Source organism: Xenopus tropicalis, chromosome 3 (assembly GCF_000004195.4).
Source record: "Xenopus tropicalis strain Nigerian chromosome 3, UCB_Xtro_10.0, whole genome shotgun sequence".
Classification (NCBI taxonomy): domain Eukaryota; kingdom Metazoa; phylum Chordata; class Amphibia; order Anura; family Pipidae; genus Xenopus; species Xenopus tropicalis.
The window spans coordinates 131,335,657-131,358,248 of record NC_030679.2 but is presented as its reverse complement, the minus strand read 5'-3'; the positions used below and the strand labels follow the sequence as shown (position 1 = coordinate 131,358,248).

Below are 22,592 nucleotides of genomic sequence, written 5' to 3'. Positions count from 1 at the left end.
TGGGAATCTGACAGAAAAGGCAAGTAAATTCCTGGACCAGCACTTAAGAAAATATGTGCTATCACTGCCCTCGTATGTCAAGGACACAATGGAGGTCCTAGCAAGACTTGAGGGCACACATGTGGTTGAGAATATGTGGTTAGTGACTTTGGATGTGTAGGTTCTATACACCTCTATTAAACATACAGATGGAATTGAGGCAACCCAATTTTTCCTAGAAAATGATCACGCTAGATCAAGATTTGGGGTACTTTTTGATGAGACTTTTGGGTTTTGTCTTACGACATTACTATTCTGTCTTTGAAAATACCTTCTTTTTACAAATGCAAGGGACGGCCATGGGTACAGCATGTGCACCTACTTATGCAAATATCTTTTTAGGTAAGTGGGAACAAGACCAAGTCTCCTGCGATGATTTGAGCTTTTACACAAACTTTATTCCTATGCGGATACGATACATAGATGATATCTTCTTTTTGTGGGAGGGACCTAGGAATTTATTAGATGATTTCTGTGATATTTTGAATTCAAATAAATTGAACATTAAAATTAACGAAAACCACTTCTCAGGAATCAATCGCATTCTTAGACCTCACCATAGGCATAGATAATAAAGGAAACATTATAACAGACTTCTTCCGTAAAAGTACGGCTACCAACACAGTATTACACTATGAAAGTTTCCACAAAAATACTGTAAAGAGATCACTACCTACCGGGAAATTTCTAAAACTACGGCGCAACTGCACCACAGGTGAAATGTTTCGGACAAGAGCTCGACAACTGACAGATTAAAATTAAGAGGGTATCCAAATAGAATACTGAAGCAAGCTTATCATAGGGCTCTAAAAACAGATCGACAAAAACTATTGAAAGCCAATCCCAAATCGACTATCCAACAAGATCAAGAAATAAGATTTCTTACTACTTTTGGTCCTCATGTACCCCAAGTTCAGTGTATCATCCAAAAACTTAGGCCAATAGTGAGACAGGATCCAGAATTGAGATCATTGGTACCCACAAAGGTACAATTCTGCTATAAAAGATGTCAAACTCTAAAAGACAAACTCACTAGAAGCCATTTTGTAAATAAAAAACGACAGCCCTTGGTAAAAGGATCCTTTAAATGTGGTAGCTGCATTTCCTGCCAAATGATGAAAATCCAGACGAAAATTACAGATAGATTTGGTAACTCATATAATATCAATGATTACATCAACTGTAAAACCACAAATGTGGTCTACTGCATTCAATGACCATGTAACAAAAAATATGTAGGAATGACAACTCAACCACTTAACAAAAGAATACAAAAACACGTGAGTACGATCAATAAAAAAGTCAGTTCGGTGGCTAATCCCTTCTTCAGGTACCATAATGCCAATCCCTCAAGACTGAGATTCTGGGGAATGGAACATGTTTCCCTAGGGATAAGAGGAGGGAACATTACTGAACACCTCCTCAAAAGGGAGAGTCGATGGACATTCCTGATGGATGCACTATCCCCAAGTGGATTAAACGAAAAAATCGATTTTGGCACATTTTTAAGAGACTAGATTAATAAATGCATCCTACTTAGGATACAATCACCCAATAATGTATATATCATAGGACCCAAGTCACTGTTTTCCAATTCACTTTTATGGAGTTTTATGTGTTTTTTCTTCATTATTATGCACCGGGACTTATCATTTATTTCACGTATACTATAATCAATTTAATTCTAAATACAATAATTTTATGAACCCACAAATATTCACTGACCAAAAAATAATTGAAGGGTTAATTAATATTAATGATTCACCTAAATCAGTGTATCCGGATAGGATAGAATTATAGTAATATGTTTACACATTATAGATTTAAGCACTATATTTATTTCTACTTTATGTATTTTCGCTTACAATGCACAGGGATTTATTTAATCACTTGCATACACTTTAATTTAACTAAACTATAACTAATGTTAAGGAACCATAAACACTCACTGATGAATTTGGATAGAATAAATTGATGTGTTAAATAATAATGATTCATTTATTTACACTTCATTGCCTATGATCACGTTATAAATCCATTCTAGAACAGATATAATATCCAGGGGTGACATGGACTGATTAAATTAGAAAAAAAGGCATTCTTTTGTGTTAAGTGAATATGGCATTAATAGGTTAAATAGGCGGAACCAGCGAAATCCTCAGCGATTGGTTGAGAAGGGTTTAAAAGCAACCCCTAAAACGAGCCTTGATAAAGCTGTCTATGCGAAACGCGCGTCGGCGTTACTATTAGAAACAAATCTCTATAGAATGCTCAGTGCCGAGGTATGAAAATGAGTAGTAGGCACTGAGATAGGGCTGTATCTATCAGTATAATCTCGCTACTATAATCTTGGGAGGAGGGGAGTTTTATACATCAAGAAGGTCTACATAAAGCTTAGAGCGGTATTTGAAATTTAACTAGATTGAGATCCATAGTATGAAATTGCAGACTGTGCAGCTGGCACAGCTAGTACTATAGGGAATCCAAACTAATAGCGGATTGGGCCGAATCATGAATCCATTAGGATAAGGCATATTTAATTTAATTGTGTAGACTGTGCAGCTGGCACAGCTAGTGTCCCAACGAGCTTAGGGAACACATGGTTTGTCTGAATGCGGGTGGCTAAGTTATATGTAATATTTTGCAGACTGTGCAAGTGGCACAGCTAGTACTATAGGTACCCCATAAGACTGACGGCCCCTCCGCAACTTAAGCGCTTCCAATTGGCGCCTATACATTCGTGGCGGTGTAGCGGGTGTGGACTACGGGAGTGGCTCCACTAACATCGATGGGAGATGTAGTGAGTAGCGGCTTTTTAGCCGATTAAATGATCAGGTGCCTGAACATTTGTTAAAGCCAGGTAATCCTGGAAGTGTAAAATTGCAGACTGTGCAGCTGGCACAGCTAATAATATAAGGAATCTAAGCTAACAGCAGATTGGGCCGAATCATGAATCCGTTAGGATAAGGCATATTTAATCTAATCATACAGACTGTGCAGCTGGCACAGGTAGTGTCCCAATGAGCTTAGGGAACAGGGAATGCACGGTTAGTTTGAATGCGGGTGGCTAAGTGATATGTAAAAAATTTTTGCAGACTGTGCAAGTGGCACAGCTAGTACTGTAGGTACCCCATAAGACTGACGGCCCCTATGTAATCTAAGCGCTTCCAATTGACGCCTACACATTCGTGGCGGTGCAGCGGGCGTGAACTACGGTTCTGGTGAGTTCACATCTGGGGAGGGACCTTCTTTTATTCCCTCCCTGGCCTGTAACACTGGTATATCCAGAGAGGGAAGGGGCAAAGGGGGGGGGGTTGCCTCCTTTCTTAGTCATGCCCTTCTTCCCTTTTGCTTCACTCGGGTCATTGGGCTTCCTTATACTTCTTATACGTATACTTTTTATACTATCGAATGTTTGCTTATTTATTAAAAAAGCTGAATATGAAAAACTTGCCGAAGTTATACATTAGAAAATGCCGAAGTTTTACATTAGATTAAAATTTGAACTTTAATAAATCACTCCCTTAATGCAATTAGAAACGTCTGGCAATGTTTAATGACAAAGATATAAAACCATAATATAACCCCTATACAGATATATCCTATTTATGTGTTAAATATAAAGTACTGAACACTTAACTTTTGGGTAAACATGTCCCATTAATTAAAGTCTAATTGTGATGACTTTTCTGTCCCTGAGCCAGAAAACAACAAATCTGCTATTTAAACAAAAATGTAAGAGAATACGCCCCTATAAGAATCTAAGGCTATATATACACAACCTGTTTAACCCTTCCAGAATTGTGTGTGTGCAACACAGAGCAGTCACTTTCAGGAAGCTTTATTTGACACGAGGGATAAAATAGCTTGGATGGTTGTCAGAACTTGTTTGTTCCTCAGACTGTATACTAAAGGAATTAACATTGGTACCAGAGCTGTATACACTTAAGATGGCCATACACCAGCTGATGGTCCTTTAGACAGATTTCGGCAGCTTATCGGTCCGTGTAGGGGCAAAAAAAAAATTGTATTTTTTCTAAAGTTTACAACTTTTGTGTATTTTCTGCGATATTTTCGTACATTTGTGCAGCTTTTTCATACTTTGCGACAAAATGCGCAACAATTTGTGCAACAAAATCGGATTATGTTTTACTAATATTTTGCTCGCTATACTGTCTTTAGACCATTTCGCTGAATAGTAAACCTGGAGTTTAGCTTTATTTTAAGCAATAACTGGCGATTACATATTTTAACCCCAGAAAATCCACAAATTTATATTTTTATCCATTTAGTAAACTAACAACAACATATATAGCCATAATGTTGTCTATAATTTATGTGCATAATTTGAATGCAGTTTAGTCAATGGACGCCTATATACCCATAAGACCCCTGCAGAACGCTAGTATATTCAATGCTTAGCATTTTTTCTCTTGATTTTGTACAAATCAGAGATATTAAACAAGAGCAATTTTACTGCAATAATAATTTGCACAATGGGAATTGTAGCTATTCCCTTTGGAGTACACTTGTCAAAAGTAAGAGCTACGTGTACATATATATATATATATATACAGCTTCTTCTAATGTGCCTAACAAAACTAATACATAGAAGGAAGAAGTACACAGATACCTTTATTGGATAAGAATGCATTTCAGGAAGAAGGAATGATTGATATGTAAGTGCACATTAAACTTGCTGTGTAGCGAATAACATTTTGTCATATGCCAGGGAGAACTAGGATCCATACTTACATTACACAAAGCTTTTATGATCTAAACAAAATATCTTACTTGTCAGAATCCTTAGCCAAAAATATATATTTCAAAACACCAACCCATTCTTGCTTTGTTTTATAATGCACAGAGTCATACCCAGCATAAATTCTGCATGTGTTACTACTGCTGCATATTATTGTTAGTATTGCATGCACAGCAACACATTTACACACACCTTTCCACTTCACTTACCTTTTAAAGCTGAAATGCTCAACATGCCCCAGCCAAATACAGTTAAGGGTAGTTTGGTAATCTGTACAAAATAGGTATTGTCCCTTTATATAATTGTCCCTTATAATAATATTGGTATCGGTGTGTAGCCATACTCCAGCCATAGTCACACCACCCAGACTTGGTAAAATTATCTGCCTAACTAAGCTCACATCAGACCTTTTTTGGCTCAAGACAAGTGATTGAAATTTACTTGAAACAATCTGACATGTAGGTAAATCACTTGGTCATTGGATGAAGAATATGAAAAGGGTCCCCTAACTGCCTTATACACTCTTAAAAGCCAAAAGAGTAATTAAAAATCCCCCCCGGAAGGGTGCAAGAGCATTAAATGGGCATTTTTTATGAAAATAGGTGAGAGCAAGAACATTTTTGTTACCAAATGTATTTCATGTAGTATTGTTGGTTTGTAAGCTGCTTACATTACTTAACATACAATATGCACAGTATTTATGGCCAATGGAAGCTCTTCAAACTGTCCCTGTAATCTAAATGGACTATAGCATTAGGCTACTGTCGCTTGGGGCAGATTCTATGGCTGTGGATAAGCGCAGGCCAAGATCTTGCAACTATGCTTTGAAAATCTGTTTTGCAATGCTTCGGCCAAGATGGAGGCACACTTAGGGGCCCATTTATTATGCTGTGTAAAATGAAATTCGCTGAAAAAATGGTGTAAAAAGCTGTGTAAAATAAATGGGGAGTTTCGCTGTCCGAACGCCCATAGCATATTTTAGCCAGAAACTGCTCGAGTATGCACAACTTGCTTTGTGATATCTCCCTGAAGTTATATAGACCGGACCCAAAATCTATATGTGAAATCAATTAATACAATTATGTGCAAATGTTTCTTATAGAAATTGCTACTGGACATAGCACAAACATAAGTTAAAAAAAACAAATCTCTCTCACTAGATAAAATGAATGAAAACATCAGAAACAGATCACTGAATGAATTCTACCTAAGGGCATTTTCAGCATCTGGAGGGACCCAAATCCTACTCTTCGTTGGAGTCCTAGTGATGTACCTACTGGCTGCATTTGGAAACATCATGATTAATATCGTTATATGTTTGGAATCAAACTTGCATAAACCTATGTACTTCTTCTTGTGCAACCTGGGACTTCTGGACCTTATCTATGTCTCCTCCACTCTCCCTAAGCTGATGGCTGTTACTGTTACAGGTGGCAGCAGCATTTCATTCTATGGTTGTATCACCCAGATGTTTATCTTTGCAACTTGTGTTACGGCAGAGTTTTTCCTGCTGACCTTCATGGCTTATGATCGCTATGTTGCAATCTGCATTCCGCTGCGCTACTCCGTAATAATGAACAAAAGATCATGCAGACTATTTGCCACATTGTCTTGGCTTGGTAGTTCATTCAATTCACTGCTTTATTGTTTTCTAATACGTGATTTGCCATTCTGTAACATCCATGAAATCCAAAATTTCTACTGCAGCCCTAAAACCATGATTAAGCTCTCCTGCAGCGACATCACATACATAGAGACCTTAATGTCAATAGAAACTACATTTATGGCTCTGCTTCCGCTATTGTTAATACTTGCTTCCTATGTATTTATCATATGCGCCATTATAAAAATTCCCATCTCTACTGGAAGATCAAAGACCTTCAGCAGTTGCTCCTCCCATCTCACTATTGTAATTATATTCTGTGGGACTGGGCTTAGCATTTATATAAAGCCAGAATCGGAATACTCTCCAGAGCAAGAGATGCTGCTTTCCTTGTTGTACGCTGGAGTAGTACCAATGCTAAATCCGCTAGTTTATAGTTTCAGAAACACTGATGTTTTAAAGGCTATTAGGAAAATAATTACAATCGCAGGGGTGAAATTTAACACTACAGTTCACAATTTCTTCACATGTAAACTTGGCAACAACAATTCTTAATATATCGCGCTGCGTAATTTATTGCTTGAAAATATGTTATCGCGAGATAAATAACACAAAGAACATCGCTTCTTAATTATGACAAGTGTCCTTTTAGTGAATCGAGCGTTGTCGCAAAAAATAAGAAGGGATAACATTTTTAACGCATGCTATAAATATCACTCGTTTTATCAACCCCCCATTATATTCTACAGAGCTTATCTGTTATCTGCTATGCAACCTGTGCCTTGAATGGCCCCCGGGGCTACACAGCAGCTTTATTTAGATAAACTATAGTAGGGTTTCTGAGAAACACACCAGTTGCACCAGGGCAGGGCAACATTACATTAACATTTAATTTACTTTACAACACTTTGATTTTTTGTTGTTACTGTTCCTTCAGGGCTGTGACAGACGGGGAGATTAGTTGTGGGCGACTAGTTTCCCCGAAATGGCATCCCACCGGCTAGAAAGTAAATCGCTGGTGGGATGGCATACGTGGCGCCGTGATTTGCCAAAGTCGTGGAAGTTGCCTTGAGAGGAATGGAAATGACATGAAATGGCAATGGATTACAATTAGGACAGGTATTGACAGAATGATTCTGTTGGCACAAAACTAATGATGTTTCTGACAAAACTCTCAAGACAATAAAATGCAAGATCATCATTGCATCCTATTAAAATAACTGAAATTAAAAACAGGGCATGTTCAGGCCAAGTGTGAACTTCATTTATTCAAATAACAGGTCTACAAAAATCCCACAAGGCACTTTCTGTTGCCTTTTTAGAGCCTCTGGGCTTTCAAATGATCACTTGTGAGCAGGGCCCTCCCGCCATTGTCTCCTAACAATATCTTTTAGTAACTCTGCATTTATTTAGGTCTTGTATTTGTATGTCCTGTAAAAAGCTACAGGAGATGATGGCTCTATATAAATGATAATAATAATTAATTAGGCCATTCAATACACAAAGGGAATGTATGACCTTTATTAGCCACAGCTGGTCAGTCGTTAAGTGTGAGTGCACAAATACCGACCAAGTGGCAACCAGGTTCGAACTGGCATTCAAAATGGGCCCTGGCATCTCAAGTACATAGAGACCCAAACAGCCCCCCCACCAGCCCAATAAATAGTGACTGTCTATGGCATCTTACAGCAGCCTCTCTGGCATTTGCCAGAACCCACAGATTACCAGTCTTGGCCTGGTAACATTCAGCAGCACACAATTCTCTCTTACTAAAAAAATGTAATAATGGTCTTAACTTTATTCATTTCATATCATCTTTATTTATATATAACAATTACAAAGAAATGGGGATCATAGGGAAAGACAAAATTCCCTACTATTGGCCCCAGGTATCCCATGTCCAGTGCTGGAATGGTTTAAGGACCTGGGATGACAAAAAAAAACCCCAGTTCCTTGAATGTCTTTTTCTTTGCTCCTCACTAGTCCTCTGTCCTGGTCCCACCTCCAACACCCTAGGTAGTCAATTATTGCTCCTCACTAGTCCTCTGTCCTGGTCCCATCTCCGAAATCCTAGGTAGTCGATTTTTGCTCCTCACTAGTCCTCTGTCCTAGCCCCACCTCCGAAACCGTAGGTAGTCCATTTTTGCTCCTCACTAGTCCTCTGTCCTGGTCCCACCTCCGACACCCTAGGTAGTCGATTTTTTCTCCTCACTAGTCCTCTGTCCTGGTCCCACCTCCGACACCCTAGGTAGTCGATTTTTGCTCCTCACTAGTCCTCTGTCCTGGTCCCACCTCCGACACCCTAGGTAGTCGATTTTTGCTCCTCCTAGTCCCACCTACAAAACTGTAGGCAGGGAAAAGAACCCACCAATCCAGTGTTTCTTCATTGTCAATAAGCAAATCACGTATTTTCCAGTATATTCAGCCTAGAATTTAAAAATAGCAGAAACTAGAATTAATAAATCTTATAGTGTTATACCACGCTCACCAGTAATGTGTCTCAGTGGCAAGAAATGGGTCAAACCTCCCCCTCATGCAAATAACTCCCCAGTGCCTGGTACTTACTAAGAAAAGCACCCCATCAGGTAAATTATAAAAAAGAGAGAGACCCTGCCTAAAAAGGCGGGTTTTAGTTTCAAATCAGGCAGAGTGAATCTTTATGGCCATACTTTTTCTTTTGCAAAATAGGTTCATATAATTATGATCTTGCACCTGCTTTGATTACCTTTAGGCTTTGACATCGTAGTGGTGCTCCCCTTTGCAGTAATTGTATAATCAGCTTATTAGATGCCCTGCGTTGTCCTTATTGGCTTGCCCATCACAAAGGCTTTTTAATTAGGACTCTCTTCGCTTTCACCTTTTTCCTTGTGTATTTAGGGATTTTTTTTTTCAGCCTGGAATTGAAAAAAGCAGAAAACCTTTAGAATTAAAATATACCAGTAGGTAGGGTTGCCACCTGACCCAAAACTGCCTGCCCGCCAATTTGGAAAACCAGACAGGAGATTGACATGGCGATTGACCAATTGCTAAACACCACGTTACAGCCCTGTGACATTAATGCCACACGACATCACAGCCCCACCCACATGCCATCACCGTTCCACACAAGATATCACGCCCTCCTCCCCCCGCCTGGTGCTAGCGGCCGCTAAAGGTGGCAACCCTACTTATAGGATTAAAAAGCATTGGTATTAGGTTCTCAAGATAATTGGCTTGTCAATCCCGCAGGCTTTTTAATTGGGACTCTCTTCATCTGCAGTTATCTTCTAGTACGTTTAGGAGTTTCAGTTTCTGTCTAGAATTGAAAAAAGCAGAAAAACTTTCAGAACTGAAATATACCAGTCTAATGGGAGTTACAAAACATGGCTATTACATACACAAATGGCATCTCCTATCCTCAGAGAATACAGTACCAAAAGATAGCTTTTTAATAACACTAAATGGACTGCATTTGCTACTTATTGTTATACAGCCTTATTAATTATATCCTGTGCTATACTGATACAATCAATTGGTACCCTGAAAGACTTTGGGGCTGATTCACTAAAGGTCGATAAGGCTTATCGCATGGTTTTTTGCGTTAAAATTGACGCGATAAATAAGTACCAATTCATCAAAGTCTTTTCGCATGCGTTAAGATGCATATCGCATGCGCTAAATAATGCATCATCGCAAGGCTTTAATTTTAATGCATTGCATTAATTAGCGAATAGAAATAATACTAACGCATGATTCACAAACACATAAGAAGGGTTAGATGCGCTGAATATCGCATTAGTCTGTGCGAATATTAAAACCTACTTGGGGCAGGCGGTACTTAAAGAAAATTGTGGTTCATGAGCTTTTGGCAACACAATACGGACTTTGCAGTGGGATTTATTCAAGTCTGTGTTGGCCCCAGAGTGATGCAGCCGCCAGTTTGCAGGGAAATGGGAATATTCAGAACAGTAGTTTTACGAACGTAATGGTTACGTGCGTTAAATCGTGCGTTAATATAGCACACGGCAAAATATATCGCGTTCAGCGGGAATTAACGTACGCGGTGGTAAATAACACAAGAAAAACGCTTATCGCGAGTTAAATAATGCAAACAACATCGCGCATCAAGTATCCTTTTAGTTAATCGCAAAAAAAAAGAAGCGATAACATTTTTAACGCACGCTATAAAAAGTGCTCGTTTTATCGACCTTTAGTGAATTGGTCCCTTTGTGTTCTCATCTTCCCTTACTATAATTAAGGATGTATGGCTGAATATTTATTTGCTGTGCTAAATATTGTTGGAATGTATTGCTTTTAAATGTATCTGCAGTGAGTAAGGATAAACCTTAGTAAGCACAAACATAGGGTAATTGTGATTGGGTGAGTTTCCCAGGGTCTTAGCTGTGCCCCTAGGGCAAAGGGAGCTTGCTGTAAATGCTCTCTTCAACATGGCCAACCAAGGGCACATATCTAAGAATGATTACACATTATCCCCTTCATGTGTCGGTGGTTGTAGATTTTTCTTTACATGTACCCGTATGAAAGATTCTGCCCTTGACTTGCACTTACCTGTTTATATATAAGTTCAAATCCTCCCACGTCGCAGTCAGGGTCAGTCTTGCGGTCGATCAAGACACATAGCAAGCTCTCTATCATGGGCGGAATAAGAACCGTCATCACGGACGTGTCTTTATTTATATCTGGTTTAAAATTGACCTCCAGTAACCAAGGCTGGAAGTTTTTATCAAACATAAAATCTGCCCCATAAAGGTCGAAGCTGTTTTTTCTGGGGCGTATTGTATCCTGGGCAACCTGCACAGCATGGATAAGAGCTCTCTTCATCCCTGGTATGATGATTGAATCCCAGACATGCTCTTTTCCGATAGAGCGAAGGTAATACTGGAATTCATCACTGTGCCACATGTTTTCTTCAGGCAAGTGAGGGTTCCGATATGATGCATTCTTTAGATGTCTCTGTATAGCGTTATTGCACACATGGATGGAGCTGAAAGAACAAGAACAATACAGTTGTTTGGTTTATCTGCCTGCAACCAGGTTCACTATTAATGCAATACTACTGCCCACTGAGATCAGGGATGCCCAGTGCTATACTACATTAACATGGAGGGTGTTCTTTAAAAAGGCCAAGTATGCAAAGATACTTTACAACACTGAGTATATTGGTCTCTGGCTGCCTGCCATAGTTAGAGCAAACTTGCAGGGCCCTGAAAGTACTGCAGCTACTATTAGGGTGAGACTGGGCCACAGTGTAAAACCTTAGTGGGTTGCCACCTCTTTTTCTTCTTCTATTACTGGCCTAGGTTGGGGAGAGGTCAGTGACATCACTTGGGAGGTGGGAAAATGGGCAGGCTACAAGGGGATTGGGAGGACGGAGTGGGGAAATGGGCAGATAGGTGGGGCAGAAGCTGGCATTTATAAAAAAAAAAAGAATGTATCCGTTGCAGAGAGAGTCAGGGAAGGGAGGGATTATAGGTAGGGTTGCCTCAATTACAAACTTCCAGGCTATACTATATTACTCTACTGCCAGTAAATTTGTAATACTCGCACCGACCCTAGCTGGCAATTTACTGGCTAGGCTGTTCAAATATGGTCTGGGTGGCAACACTAGGTGGGCCCTGCCATTAAATCTGTTTCCTTATGGCAAAGATACGGGGTGAGGGGGAAAGTTACAGACAAGAAGCACAGTGCTGGAGAAGGAACAACCCTATTCCAACCCCATTGTTTCTATATCACAGACTGATATAGAAACAAAGTGACATAAGTTACAAAACAAAATCATACAAACTAGGGATTAATCACTCCATTATCCTTTTTTCAGCCCCTATGGAGTATGGCATCACTTTTTATAATGTCATTCGAATTTGTTAAGCAAAAATAGTTATTCTTGTTATTCCTAAATAGCTGTAATGCAGGATATTCTAGTTAGTGATATGCCAAAATAAAGCAGAGAGAGGGTAAGTTCTGCCTATGGAGGAGCCTAAGGTAATAGTAACATATACAAATGCCATTATTACATAAAAAAGAAGTTGTACTTGAGATATTACTCCATCTACATACCGGTCTAAACACTCCACCGTGAAGGGCTGTGACGAGAAACGGATGAAACTGTCCTTGTAGAACCAGATGGTTAAGGGGTTCCAGTCCGTTATAAGGAAATGCTGACGGAGATCGATTTTGGTTCCGTATACAAGAAGTGGCCTCTCAATGTACTTTTGTGCCACCCATTCGAAATCAGGTTCCGCTACCCGAAGTATCCTGTCCAGGCGATTTCTGCAATGTATGCCTGTAATAACATGTAAAGATAGCATCAGTGTTTGTGGAAATAATTATAGACACCTAAAGACTCTAGTACCTCAGTCTGTAATGTATGGACTCTTACAAACAATCTAGAATACATGAAACCAGTGAACACCAACCAGTGGCTCGCAAGCAACACGTTGCTCTCAAACCCTTTGTTGTTGCTCCCCGTGGCCTCAAAGCAGGTGCTTATTTTTGAATTTTTGACTGGGGGCAAGTTTTGGAGGCATAAGTAGATGTGTTCTGCCAAACAGAGCCTCCTCAAGGCTGCCAATCCACATGTGGCTACTGTATAGCCAATCACAACCCATATTTGGCACTACTGGGAATTTTTTTATGCTTGTGTTACTCCCCAACTCTTTTTACAATTGAATGTGGTTCATGGGTGAAAAAGGTTGGGGACCCCTGCATTAGTCTAACAAGGTTACCACTTAACTGCCTAAACACCAGACCCATATTGATCCTAACCCCACAGGGCTAAGTAGAAACTCATTTAGACACATTCTGGCACAGAAAAATATGCAAACTAGCCATTAAGGATTTGGATTTGTTACATATTTAGTTTTAACTTATGAGATGACAACCCTCTATGGTCTGCCCTTGTACCATTTCCTATGTTTAAAAACTAGACCCGGGCTGAAGCAAGGGCAGGCACCATCCCATTTACAAACACTGGGGCAAAAGATTAATGTTTTGGATGACTGTTATAAGCATAACAAATCAGCGCCCACCAGTAATTTGAGTTTTTTTCCCCCATAAATATCATATGCCCCCATTTTGCAGATTTCCTTACCTCTGCCTCTAGATAGATATCCTGGTTTTAATATCCATATGTTTTTTTCTCCGTCTATATTGAGCTGTGGCATCAGTGGCTCCAGCCTTTGTAACATACGGCGGCACTGTTCCACATACTTCTGAGAATTTTGTATGTGTGCTCCGTGACTGTAACAATACATGGACAGGGATGAGAGGGAGGCATAATAAATACTGGTCATATTATTGTTTATAATAAATTGTTTATGGAGTACTATAATATATACCAATGCATCTGTTATCTACAACAAATCTCTCTTCTACATGATCTAAATTTGACCTAATAAGCTACATAAGCTAGGGGTAATGTAATAAAAGGCACTAAGTTTGCCCAGGAGCAGTAACCCATAGCAACCAATCGGCAGGTAGCATTCACTTGTCACCCGCTTAAAAACAAACATCTTATTGGTTGCTGTAGGTTACTGCTACTGGGCAAACGTAGTGCCTTTTATTACATATAGGGCACTCCATCTAGTTTGTCCCCTGATACAATGCCCTGCAGTTCAGCGAGGAACCAGTATTTTGGATCACATCTTACTGGCATTATCTGCCTTTTCAATACTTAATTATTGTTAGGAAATGATTTGCTCTCATTGTGTTCACTGTCACTGTTCTCCAATGAGCAAGGCGATTTCCAATACAGCTATAGGATCTATTATCCAGAATGCTTGGGAACTGGGGATCTTCCCATAATTTGGATCACCAGACCTTTAGTCTTCTAAATATCATTAAAACATGAAACAAACCTAATAGGATTGTTTTGCCACCAATATGGATTAATGGAGCTTTGTTGGAATCAAGTACAAGGCACTGTTTTATTATTACAGAAATAAAATTATTTTTTAAATGAAAATGGAAGAAGGCCTTCTTGTAATTTGGAACTTTTTGGATAAAGGTTTTTAACAAATCGTATAACTGTAATAATAAATAACTATTTTCCAAATTTCTATGAATGGTTACTTACTGCATGACCTGATAGTAGTCACGAAGGAGTATTTTCCAATGAGCAGCCACCTTGGCTTTGGTTAAGCGATCAATGTCTCTGTGTTCCAAGGTGTTAAGGTGCAGCTTGCAAGCCACAAGGGCCGCCCATATAACAGCTTCTGGAACAACATTTCTACCACGGTAGATCCTTCTTGTTTCTGCAGATAAGAACGAACAGGAGATGATGAATAAGAAGTGAGAATAATAAACAAATATATATAATTGGAAATCAGTTGATTGCAGTTTTATATTGCTTTAGTCTAATCTTACAGTATGAAATGTGCAAGGTGTTACTGTACTATGGCAGTAGCTATAATGGTGGGGTCCAAATCCTACAAGTAACCATACATTTCTGTGACGCAGACTTACCTGGTTCATTGGTTCTCACAACCCATTTAAGAATGCTACGGGCAGCAGTCATCCTGAAGTCATCTAAATAAATGCAAGATCTTTGTTAGAATATATTCAGCCATGAGAATGAGAAACTAAGAAATGACACAGTGTATTGTATTTCTAAGCAGGCAAAACATTGGATTTATCTTCTTTTACATAAAACAGCGTTCCCTATTAGAAGGTGTGTCCCGCTGCCTTTAGCCCTATAAAACATGATTATTTTTGAGTGTAAGCTGAGTCTCTGACAACCCAGTTTTAAGAAGGGCTGTCCGGACAGGACTCTCCTTGATTGACATGTTGCGATTGCTTGGGCAATCACCATCATAGTCCCACCCACTGATGGCATGGCCCTGCCCCCAATGTCAGTGCCCTCCCCTATAACATCAGTGCCCACCCCCCTGCCCAAAGTTGCAGCAACCCAAAGATGGCAACCCCAAATATGCGCCATAATAACTATTCAATAAAAAAAGGGCAACTTAGAAAAATAACCATAGAGATAAATAATACTTTAGTTATAAAAAGTAAAAAGCCCAAAATCCACACGTGACATAATAATATGCCCAGAATATACTGCCATCACATTCTAGTCACTCTTACCAATGAATGCTTGCCTCTCTTCTCTCTTCTCCAAGACGTAGCATCGAGGGTAGAATGTATACGGATCTGCACCAGCAAACCGATACAGTTTCTTTAAACTGGTGCACATCCCAACCTGGCATGTAGAGAACACATTTAGTTATACATTTTCAGTACATTTAAAGAGCATGTCCTAAACAATTATAGCAAATGACTGAGTGGTTGGAACAAGGATGAGCAAAAACAGTCATGAAGTTGATACAGTATAATCTGCCATTGAAATTTTATGAATTGCCCAAATTTCTGGCTTCTATAGCTATGGCAACTGGGTCACTGTGTACCATGTTATCCAACGTCAAATGTCGGAAGTGTCTATGTGTGACCAGTCATGTCTATGCCAATCCCATTTAGTCAGGTTAAAATATTTACTGCAAAATACTCACTTCTGCCAGCCCTCTGCTACCATGGGCGAATATCCCCGAAATGCTTTCCCACTGGCAATAAAGTAAATCGCCAGTGGGAAGGCACACACAGTGCTTCATTTTCTGAAGTCGCCTAAAGTTTTTTGCTCAGGAAACTTTGGATAAAATATTACTGCGTATGCCTTTTAACTGGCGATTTACATTATTGCCCATGGGAAAGCATTTTGGGTAGACTAATATTGTTTGCCACTACCCTTAGAGATGGGTGAGTGGGGGCTGTCAGCAGCAGGGAGGGATGGGGTTAGGATTCCAGCAGGGAGGGAGGTTGGTGCAACTGTAAGGGGTGATTGCCTTGGGCAAGCTAATGAATGCCAAAGGTGCTGCTATGAGTGGCCATACCCCAGTGCTTTATAATGGGCCAGCATAGAGCTATTTGTGCTTTAATACAAATTATATATATATTCATAATTGAATCACAATTTATACCCAAATGGCAGCATTTAAATCAAGCTGCATGTGAGTTTCTGTTATATTGTTTAAATTAAAGGCAAACTTGCAAAGCTGCATGAGAATTTTGGGCTGTATTTATAAGTAGCCACAAATAAGCAATCTGTTTTGTCTACCCTACTACAAGACAGAAATTAAAAGCAGATATCTGATTGGTTGCTGTGGGTGATTGTAAGTAACTTTAGAAGATGGCTCACCTTGGATACGAAGCATGGATGATCCATAAAATCACTTAACATCTGGTCATTATTTAGATTCCTTGGGGAAATATCATCGTACGTCCAGACGAAGTTGGGCTGTACATTATAATGCACTCTCGACTGGAACATAAATACACAAGGTGTTATTAATGGAAACCATGTATAATAAAATGGGATAGCAAATGATAACTTGTCCTATTTTTTAATTCTGTAACCTTTGTTAAATGCTAAATAATGGTAAATAAATAGGGTTTCCACCTTCCTAAATAACTTTTACTGGTAAACAAGAAAAGGATGGGCAATATTGTAAAAGGGGTGGGGTAATGCTATAAAAGGGGTGGGACTATAAAGTGCCACAGCCGGAGAGAGGGATGCACTCCAGGAAGAAAATAAATATAAGTTTGGGGGCAGATCAAGGGTGGGTCAGGGCCTAATCTTTAGGGTATTACAAGAACTACATTGCCGGTAAATTTGGCAGTTTTACCAGAGAGGCCAGTAAAATACCACCCAGGTGGCATATATATTTATGCTATTTTTAAATATATAGTGATAAAGCTCCATGCAGTAATAGGCACCGTAGGAAGTGCCTGCCCCATAGAGCTTACAGTCTACGTGGGTGCATGTAATTCTATGTGAATTCATATGAAGAGCTGCTTAATTTGCTGCTGCTCTATAAATAAATTGATGATTATGATAATGGCGTATCATATTATTTCCTCTACACAAGGGGAATAACAACTGGCCAAGTAACTAAAGGCCTGGGACCTGTTATCCAGAATTCTCGGGACTTGGGCTTTTCTGGATAAGGGATCATTCTGTAATTTGGATCTCCATACCTTAACTCTACTAAAAAAATCTTTTAAACATATATTTAAACACAATTGGATTGTTTTCCCGCCAATATGGATTAATCATATCTTAGTTGGGTCCAACATACACACTGGTTATATCCACAGGTTGTTATTTAGGATCTTGTACTAACACAGATATGGATTTACCTGATAGTAATCGGTTCTGCATGGAACAGAGAATAGGGTTGCCATGGCATTGTCACCTGTCAAGGGAAAAACATTGTGTCAGTATCATTACAGCAGTTTTATTACCTTTTGTGGTGTCTGTAGAAAAGTACCCCAGGCTGCTTGGAGCCGGAAATGTATATGTATATTAAGGATATCATTGGTGACGTTGTTCATAGCAACCAATCAGTTCTTTCCTTTGGTTTTCTGACTTGTAGGTGACTGTTCAAACCTTATTGATGATTGGTTGTTATGGGCAACATTACCGGTGATGTTTGTATCCAGTGTTAATAAATACGCCCCAAAGAGCTGCAACCCAGCAGCACACTAAAATAGGTGAGAAATTATTAATTTGTGGTTTTATTGGCTCAGGTTTATCACCAGTAGCAGATTAAATGTCTGCTGGCCTATTAATGTGTTAACATGAGAGCCTTTTGGATCAGACAGTGACTGGAAGATAAAGCTGCGTGCAACTTTAGTGCCATATTATAGGAAGTTGTATGCAACTCTACTTTATCTACTTTTTGCTAATGAAACTGCAGGGCCAATACTCATATCCTAAAATGTGCCGAGCTCCCTATAAACCTTATATGTGCTATAGTTTGGCTTTTTCTAAGCAGACTTACTGAAGGTGGGGGATAGTTTTTGTGTCCATCCCCTTCTGAGCAGGCCTCTTCTGATGTCGGGTACTATAGAATCAGCCCAGAAAATCTTCTTTTCCTGAATAGTATTAAATCAGAAATGCGTTAATGAGAGATTTCTTAATAACCGCAGCTCATACAGAATATATTGCTTGCAGGGTATCACACGTCTTCTCTATGATATTTAGGACATAGAGGTATATAAGGGGAATTAATAAGTATGTTTTGGGATTTGTAGTTGAACAGTATTTGGCTGCTTCTAGAATACTACAATAGGGGCTATACAGAGAAAAACTAGCGGTGCCCATCTTTCTCTCCATATTTGGAGCTTAAAGTGAATATAATGGATTGGGTTGCCACTGGTGATGAGCAAATCTTTCCCGTTTGCCAGGGGGAAATGCGGCAATTCGCTGCGAAATTTGCTCATCTCTAGTTGCCACTAAGGTGCCAACTTTTGTAAAAATAAATACCAGCCTGATTATGGGGGGGTAGGCCAATGATGCGGGTGGGTGTGTCAATGAAAGGGGGGGTGGGCCAATGAAAGGCCTCCAAAGGGCGGAGCTATAGAGTTGACTGCCAGTGTGATACTGTTAAAGGGAGGTTCTTGGTGGATCAGTCCAGAATGGGGGTAGATGAGGAATAGAACAAGAGGTCATTACACATTTACTAGTTGCCACCAAGCCGGCTAGCTTACAAATCAACAGGTAGGGCCGGTAATATAGGGCTAGTAAATTTGTAAGGGTGGAAACCCAACCCAGAACCCCCATTCCCTGACCCTCTCTATGGCTGATAGCCCCTGCATTGCCCATTCCCCTGCCCCATTACATCATAACAGCACCCAAATAATGTCACTGTCTGTCCCCAACCTGAAGGCTTAAAAGTGGCAAATGTAACAGTGGAAGAACATAAACTGGTAGAAAATAAATAAAGTAAATAAGTAAATAAAATACATTTCTAAAACAGATTTTCTGCATGGCTCGGAAACCAACCCTGATGCAGGGCAGGATGTGGGGTCAGATCAGTGGCTGATATTGATATTTGACATTACAGATTTGTGAAAATTATTATGTTTTTATTGTTATACTTAAATTCACAGAATGGGATTAACTCACGGAGTTGGTACATTACTTACCACAACTGCGGCTCTAACCCGAGCTTTGAAGTATCTCCGGCGTGTTGCTTTTGTGCATTTGTTCCTTACGACAGAGGAACAATTCTTGCACTCAGGAGAATCTGCACAAAAGGCATTGTAGTTTAGTTACTGAGTTGCAACTGTGTTACTACTTAATGGGGTTATTCACATTAAATTGCAATTGGTCTATATTTTTTCATTTGACTTTTTATCCTGTCTCTGTCTATCCGGTTTTTGCCAGAAGAGCACGTTTATGCTATGGCTGGATTTTATTATAAGAACAGATATGGGGGCAGATTTATTTAAACACTTTACTGCAGCTTGGGAAAAGAATTCTGGACAGCTGGGAAAAAACTAATGAATTGAGAGACATTTTTAAACCATGTGATGGCGTCAAATCATCTATATGTTGTGAACACATTCATTTTTATTAGGTGTTAGTGCTCAGCAGGATTTTAACCTTTACTTCCCCTTTAAAAGCACTGGCCCCTTGGGCAGTACAACATTGTCCTATTCAGCCTAGATATTGATAAATATTTGCTCACCATTAGGTTTATTTGCAGCTTCTGTGTTTTCTTGAACATTACTAGCTGTAACTACTAGTGATTCTTCGTTCTCCTGTTGAGAGAAATAATTTGCAGAAATGAGACCCTTAGAAAATGTAATGTAAATAATATATTTCCAGTGTCTGACTGTCCCACACGTCTGGTTTTCTGGTGGGCCCCGGCTAACCCCGTCCGACACTGTCCCCAGACATTCACATTAATATAAACCCTTGCTACTGTATGGACATTTGTCTTTTTAGGGAAAACCCACAAAAGAACTTGCTAATGAGCAGCTTTTGTTACCACATGTACAAATTTGTATATTTCTAATGCTAAGCTATTGCCATACATGCTGCCGTAGTAATAGTAAATACATACTAATAGTACAGGTATAGGACCCATTATCCAGCTCAGGACCAATGGTATTACAGATAAAGGGTCTTTCCATAATTTTGATCTCCATGCCTTAAGCCTACTAAATAGCCAATGAAACATTAATTAAACCCAATAGGACTGTTTTCCTTCAGTAATGATTCATTATTTCTTTGTTGGGATCAAAAACAAGGTACTGTTTTATTATTACAGAGAAAAAGGAAATACATTAAAGATATCTGAATTATTTGATTAAAATGGAGTCTATGGGAGAAATGCTTTCCGTAATTTGGGGCTTTCTGGATAATGAGTTTCCATATAAGGGATCCCATACCTGTAAATGCATAATAGTAAATAGTAAAAAAAAAAAAAAAAAAAAGTGAATAAAAAATAGTGAAAAAATATTAAAAACCAAAATGGTAAATACATTTTATAAAAAATATTGTTCCAAAATACAGTGCCGGACCAAGCCGCCTGGGGCAACCTCATCCTATTAAGCGCATTTGTAAATGAGAGTAAATGGAAGTGAATCTATGGGGGAAACAACGGCCAAAACTAGGGGTAGATGACAGGAAAGGTAAATGCCTAGCACCCCCCCACCCACTAATACTTGTACTAATGCAATAGTATTAATGCAGCCCCCCAATTTTATCAGAGTGACAAGGGCTGTCATTAAAATTGTCTTTCTATCAATAGTACAACAGAAGAAAACTTAAAATTATTCAAATTTCCAAGGCCCAAATACCTAACAAGGATGTAGTTGAACTACAACAAGATACATGAACACCCTATAATTGATTCACATATCTTAAAATAATGTACAGGTAAAAGACCCCTTATCTGAAAACCCATTATGGCCATCTCCCATAGATTCCACTTTAATCAAATAATTCACATTTTTAAAGATGGTTTCCTTTTTCTCTGTAATAATAAAACAGTACCTGTACTTGATCCCAACTAAGATATAATTACCCCTTATTGGGGGCAGAACAGTCCTATTGGGTTTATTTAATGGTTAAATGATTCCCTTTTCTCTGTAATAATAAAACAGTACCTGTACTTGATCCCAACTAAGATATAATTACCCCTTATTGGGGGCAGAACAGTCCTATTGGGTTTATTTAATGGTTAAATGATTCCCTTTTCTCTGTAATAATAAAACAGTACCTTGTACTTGGTCCCAACTAAGATATAATTACCCCTTATTGGGGGCAGAACAGCCCTATTGGGTTTATTTAATGGTTAAATGATTCCCTTTTCTCTGTAATAATAAAACAGTACCTGTACTTGATCCCAACTAAGATATAATTACCCCTTATTGGAGGCAAAACAATCCTATTGGGTTTAATTACTGTTTAAATAATTTTTTAGTAGCCTTAAGGTAGGAGATCCGAATTATGGAAAGACCCCTTATCCAAAATACCCCAGGTCCCGAGCATTCTGGATAACAGGTCCCATACCTGTAATTGTGCAAATTGTACCAAATTCTACTTATTACACACTCCCAATATCCTTAAAGTGACACGTGAGTGATTATTATTATCACACTCCCCTTCTCATTAAAGTAACAAGTGCTGCAGATGAAGTTGTATATATATATATATATATATATATATATATATATATATATATATATAGAAGCTTTTAACTTATGCAAAATGATGTGTCTATTCACATGTATACTGTATACACACACACACACGTGTGTGTGTATATATATATATATATATATATATGTGTGTGTTTAGATTATGTAGTTATGTGATTATGTATATTAAGCCATCATCTCTATATAAACTGAAGATGAAAAAAAAACCGATGTCACGGGTATTGGGATAGAACACTTGGAACTCAGTATTGGAGCCCTGACACCTTAAAAACAACCCAATAGCATAGTACTAGAAGATTTACCTTGATATTAGATGGTATACAACAAAAGAATTTTAAAAAAAACTTTCTTATTTTGTCCATTGTTGAAATCACTTGATTCTCTATGAAGACAGAAAAACAGATATATAAATAACTGTATATGTATATTTTCTTAATATCAGTGTTTTACTTATTATTGTTTGTGATGTTTACCTCAGCAAGCTGAAAAATCAAATGATGGTTTGGCTTCTGTTTTCTGCGCTACATGCAGGGAAAGCCAAAGTTCCACTATGACATCACAATGGTAACCATGGCAACCAAAGTTTGTGGTTTCAAATCAAAGGAGCAGTAGATAGTTGGTGCATACTCTATTGGGCACATTTTCTAAAGGGCAAATTGTCTTTTTCTGGTGAAAATTCGC

The 22,592-nt window shown here is 38.8% G+C and overlaps 1 protein-coding gene across 1 annotated transcript; it reads right to left on the bottom strand.

Annotated features, from left to right (window-relative positions):
• Nucleotides 1-9,121: 9,121 nt before the first annotated feature.
• On the bottom strand, nucleotides 9,122-22,282 carry LOC101730880 (tubulin monoglycylase TTLL3). The gene is made up of 13 exons (XM_031898153.1): nucleotides 22,214-22,282; nucleotides 19,931-20,003; nucleotides 19,386-19,486; nucleotides 18,239-18,332; nucleotides 17,595-17,650; nucleotides 16,594-16,716; nucleotides 15,489-15,603; nucleotides 14,868-14,930; nucleotides 14,479-14,656; nucleotides 13,495-13,643; nucleotides 12,462-12,687; nucleotides 10,953-11,388; nucleotides 9,122-9,699 (listed from the first exon to the last, which is right to left on the bottom strand). Exons 1-13 carry the CDS (start codon nucleotides 22,271-22,273, stop codon nucleotides 9,664-9,666), a joined length of 1,710 nt encoding a protein of 569 aa, XP_031754013.1. The 5' UTR covers nucleotides 22,274-22,282; the 3' UTR covers nucleotides 9,122-9,663.
• Between the last annotated feature and the right edge of the window lie 310 nt (nucleotides 22,283-22,592).

Bases quoted from the DNA above. Each gene is read 5' to 3' on its own strand.
- LOC101730880 (XM_031898153.1), bottom strand. From the start codon at position 22,273: ATGGACAAAATAAGAAAGTTTTTTTTAAAATTCTTTTGTTGTATACCA. The intron at 20,004-22,213 runs GTAAATCTTCTA...TTCTCTCAACAG, and splicing joins GTATACCATCTAATATCAAG to GAGAACGAAGAATCACTAGT. The intron at 9,700-10,952 runs GTAAGTGCAAGT...TTTCAATTCTAG, and splicing joins TTGAACTTATATATAAACAG to ACAGAAACTGAAACTCCTAA.